Source organism: Oryctolagus cuniculus, chromosome 16, assembly GCF_051225735.1.
Source record: "Oryctolagus cuniculus isolate XC-2025 breed Fujian yellow rabbit chromosome 16, ASM5122573v1, whole genome shotgun sequence".
NCBI classification, from domain to species: Eukaryota; Metazoa; Chordata; class Mammalia; order Lagomorpha; family Leporidae; genus Oryctolagus; species Oryctolagus cuniculus.
This window is the reverse complement of record NC_142882.1, coordinates 21,795,587-21,808,197: the sequence shown is the minus strand read 5'-3', so window position 1 is coordinate 21,808,197 and position 12,611 is coordinate 21,795,587. Positions and strand designations below refer to the sequence as shown.

The 12,611-nt window shown below is 43.0% G+C and overlaps 1 protein-coding gene across 1 annotated transcript; it reads left to right on the top strand.

Moving 5' to 3' along the window:
• The first annotated feature begins 8,979 nt into the window (after positions 1 to 8,979).
• LOC100340042 (olfactory receptor 7A17-like) lies at positions 8,980 to 9,962 on the top strand. Its single transcript, XM_002723713.4, has one exon. The coding sequence runs from the start codon at positions 8,980 to 8,982 to the stop codon at positions 9,940 to 9,942; it is 963 nt and encodes a 320-aa protein (XP_002723759.2). The 3' UTR covers positions 9,943 to 9,962.
• Positions 9,963 to 12,611: the final 2,649 nt, after the last annotated feature.

Here is a 12,611-nt window from a genome sequence, read left to right as displayed (position 1 = left end):
GAAAGCATTTGATAAAATACAACACCCGTTCATGATGAAAACTCTAAGCAAACTGGGTTTGGAAGGAACATTCCTCAATACAATCAAAGCAATCTTTGAAAAACCCACAGCCAACATCCTATTGAATGGAGAAAAGTTGGAAGCATTTCCACTGAGATCTGGTACCAGACAGGGATGTCCACTCTCACCACTGCTATTCAATATAGTTCTGGAGGTTCTAGCCAGAGCTATTAGGCAAGAAAAAGAAATTAAAGGGATACAAATTGGGAAGGAAGAACTCAAACTATCCCTCTTTGCAGATGGTATGATTCTTTATTTAGGGGACCCAAAGAACTCTACTAAGAGACAATTGGAACTCATAGAAGAGTTTGGCAAAGTAGCAGGGTATAAAATCAATGCACAAAAATCAACAGCCTTTGTATACACAGGCAATGCCATGGCTGAGGAAGAACTTCTAAGATCAATCCCATTCACAATAGCTACAAAAACAATCAAATACCTTGGAATAAACTTAACCAAGGACGTTAAAGATCTCTACGATGAGAATTACAAAACCTTAAAGAAAGAAATAGAAGAGGATACCAAGAAATGGAAAAATCTTCCATGCTCATGGATTGGAAGAATCAATATCATCAAAATGTCCATTCTCCCAAAAGCAATTTATAGATTCAATGCAATACCAATCAAGATACCGAAGACCTTCTTCTCAGATCTGGAAAAAATGGTGCTGAAATTCATATGGAGGCACAAGAGACCTCGAATAGCTAAAGCAATCTTGTACAACAAAAACAAAACCGGAGGCATCACAATACCAGATTTCAGGACATACTACAGGGCAGTTGTAATCAAAACAGCATGGTACTGGTACAGAAACAGATGGATAGACCAATGGAACAGAATTGAAACACCAGAAATCAACCCAAACATATACAACCAACTTATATTTGATCAAGGATCTAAAACTAATTCCTGGAGCAAGGACAGTCTATTCAATAAATGGTGCTGGGAAAATTGGATTTCCACGTGCAGAATCATGAAGCAAGACCCCTACCTTACACCTTACACAAAAATCCACTCAACATGGATTAAAGACCTAAATCTATGACCTGGCACCATTAAGTTATTAGAGAACATTGGAGAAACCCTTCAAGATATTGGCACAGGCAAAGAATTTCTGGAAAAGACCCGGGAGGCACAGGCAGTCAAAGCCAAAATTAACTATTGGGATTGCATCAAATTGAGAAGTTTCTGTGCTGCAAGAGAAAGAATCAGGAGAGTGAAGAGACAACTGACAGAATGGGAAAAATATTTGCAAACTATGCAACAGATAAATGGTTAATAACCAGAATCTACAAAGAGATCAAGAAACTCCACAAAAACAAAACCAACAACCCACTTAAGAGATGGGCCAAGGACCTCAATAGACTTTTTTCAAAAGAGGAAATCCAAATGGCCAACAGGCACATGAAAAAATGTTCAAGGTCATTAGCAATCAGGGAAATGCAAATCAAAAGCACAATGAGGTTTCACCTCACCCCGGTTAGAATGGCTCACATACAGAAATCTACCAACAACAGATGCTGGCGAGGATGTGGGGAAAAAGGGACACTAACCCACTGTTGGTGGGAATGCAAACTGGTCAAGCCACTATGGAAGTCAGTCTGGAGATCCCTCAGAAACCTGAAGATAACCCTACCGTTCGACCCAGCCATCCCACTCCTTGGAATTTACCCAAAGGAATTTAAATTGGCAAACAAAAAAGCGGTCTGCACCCTAATGTTTATTGCAGCACAGTTCACAATAGCTAAGACCTGGAACCAACCTAAATGCCCATCAACGGTAGACTGGATAAAGAAATTATGGGATATATACTCTTTAGAATACTATACCGCAGTAAGAAACAACGAAATCCAGTCATTTGCAACAAAATGGAGGAATCTGGAACACATCATGCTGAGTGAAATAAGCCAGTCCCAAAGGGACAAATACCATATGTTCTCCCTGATCAGTGACAACTGACTGAACACCAAAAAGGAAACCTGTTGAAGTGAAATGGACACTATGAGAAATGGTGACTTGATCAGCATAGCCCTGACTGTTAATGAACAACTTAATACATTATCCCTCTTAGTAGTTTTTTTTTTATCTGTTCTACTTAATATGACTGGTTTAATTCTGTAATTAATACACAGTTATTCTTAAGTGTTGAAAATTAACTGAAGTGTGATCCCTGTTAAACATAAGAGTGGGAATAAGAGAGGGAAGAGATGTATAATTCGCGACATGCTCAAGCTGACTTGCCCCAAATGGTGGAGTTAGAAACATACCAGGGGATTCCAATTCAATCCCATCAAGGTGGCATGTACCAATGCCATCTCACTAGTCCAAGTGATCAATTTCAGTTCACAATTGATCATAATGAAAGGACTGGGAGTCAAAGGGAGCACATAAACAAGTCTAGTACCTGCTAACACTAACCGATAGAATAAATAAACGGGAGAGTGATCCAACATGGGAAGTGAGATGCTCAGCAGACTCATAGAATGGCAGATGTCCTAGATAGCACTCTGGCCTCAGAATCAGCCCTAAAGGCATTCGGATCTGGCTGAAAAGCCCATGAGAGTATTTCAGGCATGGAAAGCCAAGACACTCTGGCAAAAGATCTCTGTGAGTGAGATCCCAGTGGAAAGAACAGGTCATCAAAGAGGGAGGTGCCTTTCTCTGAAGGGAGGAGAGAACCTCCACTTTGACTATGACCTTGTCTAAACAAGATAAGAGTCGGAGAACTCAGAGGGCTTCCATAGCCTTGGAATCTCATGACTGGAGCATAGGGAGATTACTGATGCCATAGACAGGAGTGTCAATTGGTAAAGTCGGCAACAGGAGTCACTGTGCACTTACTCCTCATGTAGGATCTCTGTCCTTAATGTGCTGTGCATTGAGATTTAATGCTATAATGAGTAAAACAATATATTTCACTTTGTGTTTCTATGGGGGTGCAAACTGTTGAAATCTTTACTTAATGCATACTAAACTGATCTCCTGTGAAAAAAAAGAAATTATCAATTCCCAACTTGACTCTCACTGGGATTAAACATGACAATAGGTCTGATCTGATTTCATCATCATTTTAAAAAATTCCTCTATTATTTTTCACTTTATGTTTCTGTGTGGGAGCAAACTGTTGAAATCCTTACTTAATGTATACTAAGCTGATCTTCTGTATATTAAGATAATTGAAAATGAATCTTGATGTGAATGGAAGGGGAGAGGGAGTGGGAAAGGGGAGGGTTGCGGGTGGGAGGGACGGTATGGGGGGGAAGCCATTGTAGTCCATAATCCGTACTTTGGAAATTTACATTCATTAAATAAAAGTTAAAAAAAAAGCTTTATTCAATCCACATGTGGAAATCTCTAGAACCAACTGAAGCTACACTTGAGATGCTGGTAGGATTCTCCATAGAGAAGATCTCACAACACATACATTGGAACAGACTCTATCCTCAAGCAATGGTCTTGAAGCCACAACAGCAGCATCCATACCAACTGCTTGGGCCCCTGAGAGACCTGGAAGAAGCTCTTGGCTCCTGGCTTTGGATTAGCACAGGTCGGCCATTGCGGCCATCTGGGGAGTGAACTAGCAAGTGGAAGACCTCTCTCTCTCTCTCTCTCTCTTCCTCTCCTCTCTCTGTGTAACTTTGACTTTCAAGTAAAATAAATAAATCTTTTACAAAGAATTGTTTATTTTATTTGAAAGGCAGAGTTACAGAGAGAGGTAGAGACAGAGGGAGGTCTTCCATCCACTGGTTTCTTCCTAAATATCCGCAATGGCCAGAGCTGGGCCAGGCCAAAACCAGGAACCAGGAGCTTCTTCCAGGTCTCCTACATGGGTGCACAGGTCCAAACACTTGGGCAATTTTCTGCTGCTTTCCCAGGTGTGTTATCAGGGAGCTGGATCCAAAGTGGAACAGCTGGGAATTGAACCAGCGCCCATATGGGGTGCCGGCACTGCAGATGGTGGCTTAACCCAATACACCACAGCACCAGCACCTGTTTTATAATTTCTCATTGGATTTCCTCTCCACTAGTAGGATCCTGTTTCTGTTTCAGTCCAAACACCATAGTAGCCAGCACAGACAATGCAAACCAGCACACTGGAGATACCTACTCCACCATTTTTCTTCGATAGATATGCTTATAACCTACACACCATTTCTATATGAATAGTAAGCAACTGACTCCTGAGTGTCAGATATTAGGCCAGGAGAGAGGTGGCTGTGGCTCTGAAGAGAGCCAGATGGTTATCTTGTGTTCATTGATGTGCCTGTTTATCCTTGTTTAGTATTTTGGTTATTATTACTGTGAATTCCCTGGGTGTTATCTTACTGCAATTTTGACAGATGCTTCCATGGGCAAAACTGAGTCTAAATATATAAATAATAAAGTCTAGGTTGCATGGGTCCCCCTGTAAAATTTCCCACAAATGCACGCTCATCTACAAGTACTTCACAGATTAAGGCTTAATTTAAATGTACAGATAAGGACAGGGGCTTGGCACAGTGGTGAGAAAACATCTGATATGCCTGTCTCCCATAGTGGACTCCCTGCATCTGAGCCCTACTCTGTTTCCAGCCTGGCTGCTTGGTAAGGCACACCCTGGGTCTTAGCAGGAACAGCTGAAGAAATGGGCTCTTCCCCCCACCCCCAGCCAAGAGAACTGGACAGAATTCCTGGCTCCTGGCTGGGGCTGACCCAGCCCTGGCTGTTTGTGACTTTTGGGAAGTGAATCTGTGCATGGGAGGTCTCTTGTTCTCCATCTCTTAATCTCAGCTTCTCAAATAATAAAATAAATAATTTAAAGTAATCATAATAAAAACTGTCCATGCTATCCCTAGCACTGTCTTTTACTACTAGTGCACTCTTGTTGGATGCTGGGATTTCTTGCCAAGTTTCTTTAGTCCCTGTAAAGGTATTTTCACTCATGGGCAACTGTTCACATTAATGAGTCTTTGGGGTCTGATCACTGGGGAGTCCTATTCTATGCTCTCACTTCCCCTCCTCTTCTAACCATGAAAGAAAATTCTGCCAGATTCAATGTAAGATAGAAACGTGTGTAGACAACAATTGGACCTTATTTTGCTCCCAGTCATAACTGTCCGTTAATTTTTTTAAACAAAGATTTTTATTTATTTGAAAGACAGAGTTACACAGAGAGAGAAGAAGAGGCACAGAGGGGAGGGGGTCTTCTATCAGCTGGTTCACTGCCCAATTGGCTGCAATGGGTACTACTCAATGGTAATTGACAAATGTAATCCCTATCAAAACTGCAATGACATTTTTAGTAGAAACCTTTAAAAAAAGTCAATTGGGAAAGTCGTATGGAATCTGAAGAGACCCTAAATAGCTAAGACAAACCCAAATAAGAACAAAACTGAAGGCCTCATATTGTCGGATTTTGACAGAAGGACCAGTGGAGTAGCATACACAGCCCAGAAATAAACTCAGGCATTTACAGTCAAGTGATCTTCAGCAAGAGTGCCAGGAACACTGAATGGGGAAAATACAGTGTCTTCACTAAATGGGTCTGCGAAAACTGCATCTATCCACATGAGAAAGAATGAAGCTAAACACTTCCCTTACACTATACACAAAAATTAACTCAAAATGGATTAAAGACTGAAACTAACACTCAAAACTATAATACTCCTAGGGGGAGAAAAAAAAACAAGGAAGAAAAGCTTTATGATGCTGGATTTATCAATTACTTCTGTTATGACCCCAAACACAGATTCAACAAAAGCAAAAACACACAAAAGAGACTGTATCAAATATACAAACTTTTGCACAGCAATGGAAACAACAGGATGAAAAGGCAACATTTGGGCCATCTTCCACTGCTTTCCCAGGTGCACTAACAAGGAGCTGGATCAGAAGCGGAGCAACCAGGACTCAAACAGATGCCCATATGGGATGCCATTATTGCAGGTGACGTTTTAACTTGCTGTACCACATTACCAGCCCCTATATATTTTTTTTTATTTTCTGGAAAAGGTGTCTTGAAGCTAAAAATGGAGAACCCTTCATTTTATGAGAGAAAAAACATTTCCCTCTTACTTTCTTTTTAAAGGGATTTTAAAGCATTTTAAATATGGAATGGTCAACTTGACTTTTTTTTGTGAAAGGCTGAGAAGAGGGAGGGAGAGATCCTTCCATCCTCTGGTGCAGTCCCCAAGTGCCCACAAGAGCCAGTAGTGCATAAGGTTGACCAGGAGCCACTAACCCAACCTGAGTCTACCAGGTAAGTGGCATGGATCCAGCTTTTTTTTTTTTGGCAGGCAAAGTTAGACAGTGAGAGAGAGAGACAGAGAGAAAGGTCTTCCTTCCGTTGGTTCACCCCCTAGATGGCCACTACGGCTGGTGCACTGCACTGATCTGATGCCAGGAGCCAGGTGCTTCCTCCTGGTCTCCCATGCGGGTGAAGGGCCCAAGCACTTGGACCATCCTCCACTGCCTTCCCGGGCCACAGCAGAGAGCTGGACTGGGAGAGGAGCAACTGGGACAGAACCGGCGCTCCAACCAGGACTAGAACCCAGAGTACCAGCACTGCAGGTGGAGGAGTAGCCTAGTGAGCCATGGTGCTGGCCTGGACCCAGCTTCTTTAGCCATCATTTGCTGCCTCCCACGATGTGCATCAACAGAACCTGAATTGAAAGCAGAGCCTAGACTTAAACAAAGGGACTCTGATATGGGTTGCAGGCATCCCAACAGCATCTTAATGGCTACACCAAATACCCACCAGAATGTCCCCCTTCTTGAAGAGGGAACTACCAGTCTTTGTAAGTAGCAGTGGCTGCATCCCCAACACAGGTTTGAAAACCCTAAGGAACTCAACAAGGTAAGTTCTTCTGTCTCAGACTTTGGAGAAATATTTAACTCAACAAAGATTAATTGCTAAGAGATTTGACCTCTGGGGGCAGGAGAATTCAGAGAAGGAATCCTCAGAACTTAGTTCACTCAGCTTCTAACTGGTCCCTTGGGAACAGAGAATCAGCAGAATTTTTTTTCTGCCCAGACCAGTGTCTGCAGAGGGGAATCAGGTGCTTAGAGACAGGAGCATCAGGAAGATGTGAGCAGAGGAAGGGAACTGTAAATACCACGCTGTCATTGTTGGGCAAACTTGGCCTGGACAGCATATGCTGATTTGCTTTCGGACTTTGGTCTGGCTCAGGGACCGGTGCTTTACTCCTACCTGCTGTCTTGTGTTTGGGGAGACAGAGCTTCAGTGTCCATCATCAGCCATTCAGGGAGGAGTCGCGCTCCCACATGGAGATCCTGAATCTACAGAACCCATTCAGGTGAGACCAAAAACGGAGTGGAGACTGCAGGAAAGATTCAGCAAGAGTGGAAGCTGAGAATGTTAAATTGAAGTCACCGATGGCCAAATCAGTAGGTTTCACATAGAGATTTTACTGTTTGCTTGCACACTTAATTATTTATTTCTATCTGTGATGTTTAAAAAGCAAAAGTGTCCATTGAAACCATCAACAAGAGACTCATTGTTGGCTATGAAATGATGGTAATGGAATCCAAGGCACAGCAGGGATTGACAAGCAGAGAGTAGACTCTTTTCTTTTTAACATTTATTTATTTGAGAGGCATAGTGAGAAAGAGAGAGAGAGAGAGAGAGAGAGAGAGAGAGAGGTGTCTTCCATCCGCTGGCTCACTCCCCAATTGGCTGCAATGGCCGGAGCTGTTCTAAGCTGAAGCCAAGAGCCAGGAGCTTCATTCGGGTCTCCCGTGTGGGTGCAGGGGACCAAATACTTGGGTCATCTTCTACTGCTTTCCCAGATCATCTTTTAAAGAAGAACATGGATTGAAAGGTCTTTGGGATTGAAGAGAAGAGAAAAATAGGGTGGTAGCTGTGGAGAGATATTTTATTTTTTTATTCTTTTATTTTTTCCAAGCCTTTTTTTTAGCTTTTATTTAATGAATATAAATTTCCAAAGTACAGCTTATGAATTACAATGGCTTCCCCCCCATAACTTCCCTCCCTCCCACAACCCTCCCCTTTCCCTCTCCCTCTCCCCTTCCATTCACATCAAAATTCATTTTCAATTCTCTTTATATACAGAAGATCAGTTTAGTATATATTAAGTAAAGATTTCAACAGTTTTCACCCACACAGAAACACAAAGTGAAAAATACTGTTTGAGTACTCGTTATAGCATTAAATCACAATGTACAGCACATTAAGGGCTTACTCCTATATGAGAAGTAAGTGCACAGTGACTCCTGTTGTTGACTTAACAAATTGACACTCTTCTTTATGGCGTCAGTAATCACCCTAGGCTCTTGTCATGAGTTGCCAAGGCTAAGGAAGCCTTTTGAGTACGTCGACTCTGCTCATATTTAGACAAGGTCATAGACAAAGTGGAAGTTCTCTCCTCCCTTCAGAGAAAGGTACCTCCTTCTTTGATGACCTGTTTGTGGAGAGATTTTTTTAATAAAGAATGTGAAGGCATTTATTTTAGGTTGTGAAAACATTTATTTTCATTTACTTGATATGAGAGGAATACACAGAGAGAAAGGGAGACAAACAGAAAGCAATCTAGCAACTGGTGGTTCACGCCACAGGTGCCTTCAAGAGTCAGTGTTGCACCAGACCAGTTCTGAAAGTAGAAACACAGCTGGGTCTCACACATGGGCGGCAGAGACTCAACTACGGGATCCATCACCCACTGCCTACCAATGTGGAGCAGAGGCAGACTCTGATCCAAGCAGCAGCTGGGTAGAAATTCTGCCCAGAAATGCCAAAAAGGAGCCCAGGAAGTAAGACAAAATCTATGCACAAGGAACAAAAATCTCAATTTCGACTGCTAAACATGATTCATATATAGTTCACCAATGTGAGCAATGCTTTGTGTGTAAAAATTACGTATCTCATTTTATTTTTCTCCTCCAGGTAGTCATTTCAACCACATGGAACCAGAGAATGACACTCAACTTTCAGAATTCCTCCTTCTGGGATTCTCAGAGGACCCAGCACTGCAGCCCCTCATATTTGGGCTCTTCCTCTCCATGTACCTGGTCACTGTGGCTGGGAACCTGCTCATCGTCCTGGCCATCCTCTCAGACCCCCACCTCCACACACCCATGTACTTCTTCCTCTCCAACCTGTCCTTGGTGGACATCTGCTTAACGTCCACCACCGTCCCCAAGATGCTGGTGAACATCCAGACGCAGAGCCAAGCCATCAGCTATGCAGGCTGCATCACCCAGATGTTCTTTTTCTTACTCTTTGGAGTGTTGGACGACTTCCTTTTAGCTGTGATGGCCTATGACAGGTTTGTAGCCATCTGTCACCCCCTGCACCACATGGCCATCATGCACCCTAGACTATGTGTGCAGCTGGTTTTGCTGTGCTGGGTCATCAGTGTCCTGCATGCCTTGTTGCACAGCCTACTGGTGCTGTGGCTGTCCTTCTGTGCACACCCGGAAATCCCCCACTTCTTCTGTGAGCTGAACCAGGTGATCCAGATTGCCTGCTCTGACACCTTTCTCAATGATCTGGTGGTCTATTTTGCATCTGTGCTGCTGGATGGAGTTCCCTTGGCTGGGATCCTGTACTCCTACTCTAGGATCGTCTCCTCCATCCGTGCCATCTCCTCATCTCAGGGGAAGCATAAAGCATTCTCCACCTGTGCCTCTCACCTCTCCGTCGTCTCCTTATTTTATTCCACAGGAATAGGAGTGTACATTAGCTCTTCTGTTACCCAAAACCCACAAGCAACTGCAGTGGCCTCGGTGATGTACACCATGGTCACCCCCATGCTGAACCCCTTCATCTACAGTCTAAGGAATGAGGACATAAAGAGAGCCCTGAAAAGATCTTTGGAAGGGAAACCACGAATGGACAACGATCTTGGGACTGAAGAAGTGTGACGTATTGTAGGAATCAATCCCTCAGAAGCGGAGATTCTTACTGTCCACCTAGTGGTGAAAGTAAAATTTTCTCCTCTGTTCATTTACTGGAGTTTCCATGACCTTGACTTCAACTTCTGTATCCAGTTTAAGCCACTCACTTACCAAGCCTTCTGCTTTCTTCTGTTTCCCATAACTTTCCCATACCTTTCCCAGGTGTTCCTAACATTGGGTTGGAAATATTTGGAAATTCCCATTTGTCTGACAGGACAATAGTATACTTAATAATTTGTCTTTAATGAAATATACTGTACTGAGTAGTATTTCTTTTATGCAGAACAACACCATTTTGTTTACTATTACAGATAGGTTACCTGGGGCAGCTAAGATTATTTTCATACTTTATAGTATAGGAAAATCTGAGATCAGTTTTTCTCTTTTAAATTCCTTATTGATCTGGTTTGGCATTGTGGCATAAAGGATTAAGACACTGCCTGTTATATCAACATCCCCTATGGATGCTGGTTCGAGTCCTTGCTGCTCCACTTTCGTCCAGCTCCCTGCTAATGCACTGGAAAGAAGCAAAATATGGCCCGAGAACATAGGCCACTGCATCTACATGGGAGACCTGGAGGAAGTTCCTGGCTCCTGACTTTGGCCATTTGAGGAATGAACCAGTGGATGGAAGAACTCTCTCTCTCTGTCTCTGTCTCTCTCTCCCTTTCTCTGTGACTCTTCCAAATAAGTAAAAATGAAAAGAATTCCTCATTTATCAATCCTGTATCTATCTCTACTCTAACTGTTCTACTTCATGATATAGAATCAGACACTTAAGTGTGGTTTATAACTTATCATTTGGGTTTTATCTCCATTTTGATGACCCTGTTTCTATTTTAGCTCCACTACGTATAAACATCTACCTTAGATACTACAAAATAGGCCCCCAGAGGTACCTACTCCACCATGTTGTAGGTAGGTGTGTTTATGTAGTATACAGCATTTCAACACGATAGTGATATACAAATGATGGACCAGTAGCAGTTGCTAGGGGTCAGGCCTCTCACCTCTGCATCATCTCATTTTATTTCACAGGACTAAGTGTGCACATTAGTTCTGCTGGTGCTATGCCCTTGATAATGAACAGCAGGGGAACTGCACACTGAGCCTTTCCTTCTACATTCTAAGGAATAAAGACATAAAGAGGGCTCTGGAAAGACTCTGGATCCTGTGAGATGCTGTGAGAGGAAGCTAAGCAAGTACCCATACGTGTAGACCTCAATGGCCATGAGCCTGAACTTGTGACTCCTTGATCAGATTTCAAGCATAGAACTTGTCCTTCTATTTGTTTCCTGGGGGTTACATTATTCGATTTCCAGCTCTGTGTATAATTCAAGCAGTTCCTTTGTTAAGATTTTTGCTCCCTTGAGTTGCCACAATTTTTTCATTTGTGTCTTTTCATTTTTCCCCAAAGTCTTTCCAAACACTGAGTCAAAAAAGAATTTGGAAATTCCCATTTGTCTTGTGTGATGGTGAAGCTTGCTTTTCAGACCAGTGTTAAAAGGTTGGAAAAAAGATAAAGAGAATTGACATTCTAGAACATGTTGGCACCTGACACTGCATTCTTACTACCGAAAATGCACTGGGTACAATAAAGGGACAGGAGAATAGATGAAACTCAATGTAGAAACATGACCTCTGTGATAAAGAAATATCAGGGCCAGTACTGTGGTGTAGTGGGTAAAGCCTCTGCCTGCAGTGCCGGTATCCCATATGGGCACCAGTTCCTGTCCCGGTTGCTCCAGTTCTGATCCAGCTCTCTGCTATGGCCTGGGAAAATATTGGATGATGGCCCAAATTCTTGGGCACCTGCACCAATGTGGGAGCCCCAGAAGAAGCTCCTGGCTCCTGGCTTCAGTTCAGCACATGTGCACCCATTGCAGCCATTTGGGGAGTGAACCAGAAAATGGAAGACTTCTCTCTCTCCTGTCTCTCTCTCCCTCTGTCTCTCTCTCCTTCTGCCTCTCTGTAACTCTGCCTTTCAAATGAATGGATGAATCTTTGAAAAAAGTAAAATAAACAAATATCACGCACCTCCTCCCTTCATGCTGCTCACCATCCACTCACTCTTCATGTTTCACTATGTCTCAGCTCAAATAATTATCTGGAAATTACATCCTCTACTTCCATCAAAACTTATTGAAATCCCCAGTTGTATTCTTTTATAGCATTAGATAGCTATCATTACATTTGTATGTCACTCAGCATTCCCTACAGATTTTTTTTAAGATTTATTGATTTATTTGAAATGCAAAATTACAGAGAAGCAGAAGCAGAGGAATGGAGGGAGGGAGGGAGGGAGGGAGAGAGAGAGAGAGAGAAAGAGAGAGAGAGGGAGGGAGAATCTTCCATCTGCTGGTTCACACCCTAAATGACTGCAATGGTTGGAGCTGGGCTGATCCAAAGCCAGAGGCCTAGAGCTTCTTCCAGGTCTTCCACATGGGGCAGGGGCCCAAGGACTTGGGCCATCTTCTTCTGCTTTCCCAGGCCATAGCAGAGAGCTGGATCAGAAGTGGAGTAGCTGGGACTCAAACTGGTGCCCATATGGGGTTCTGGCACTGCAGGTGGAGGATTAACCTACACCACAGTGCTGGCCCCTCCCTGTAGTGTGGTGAGCAACCTGGACTAGACTA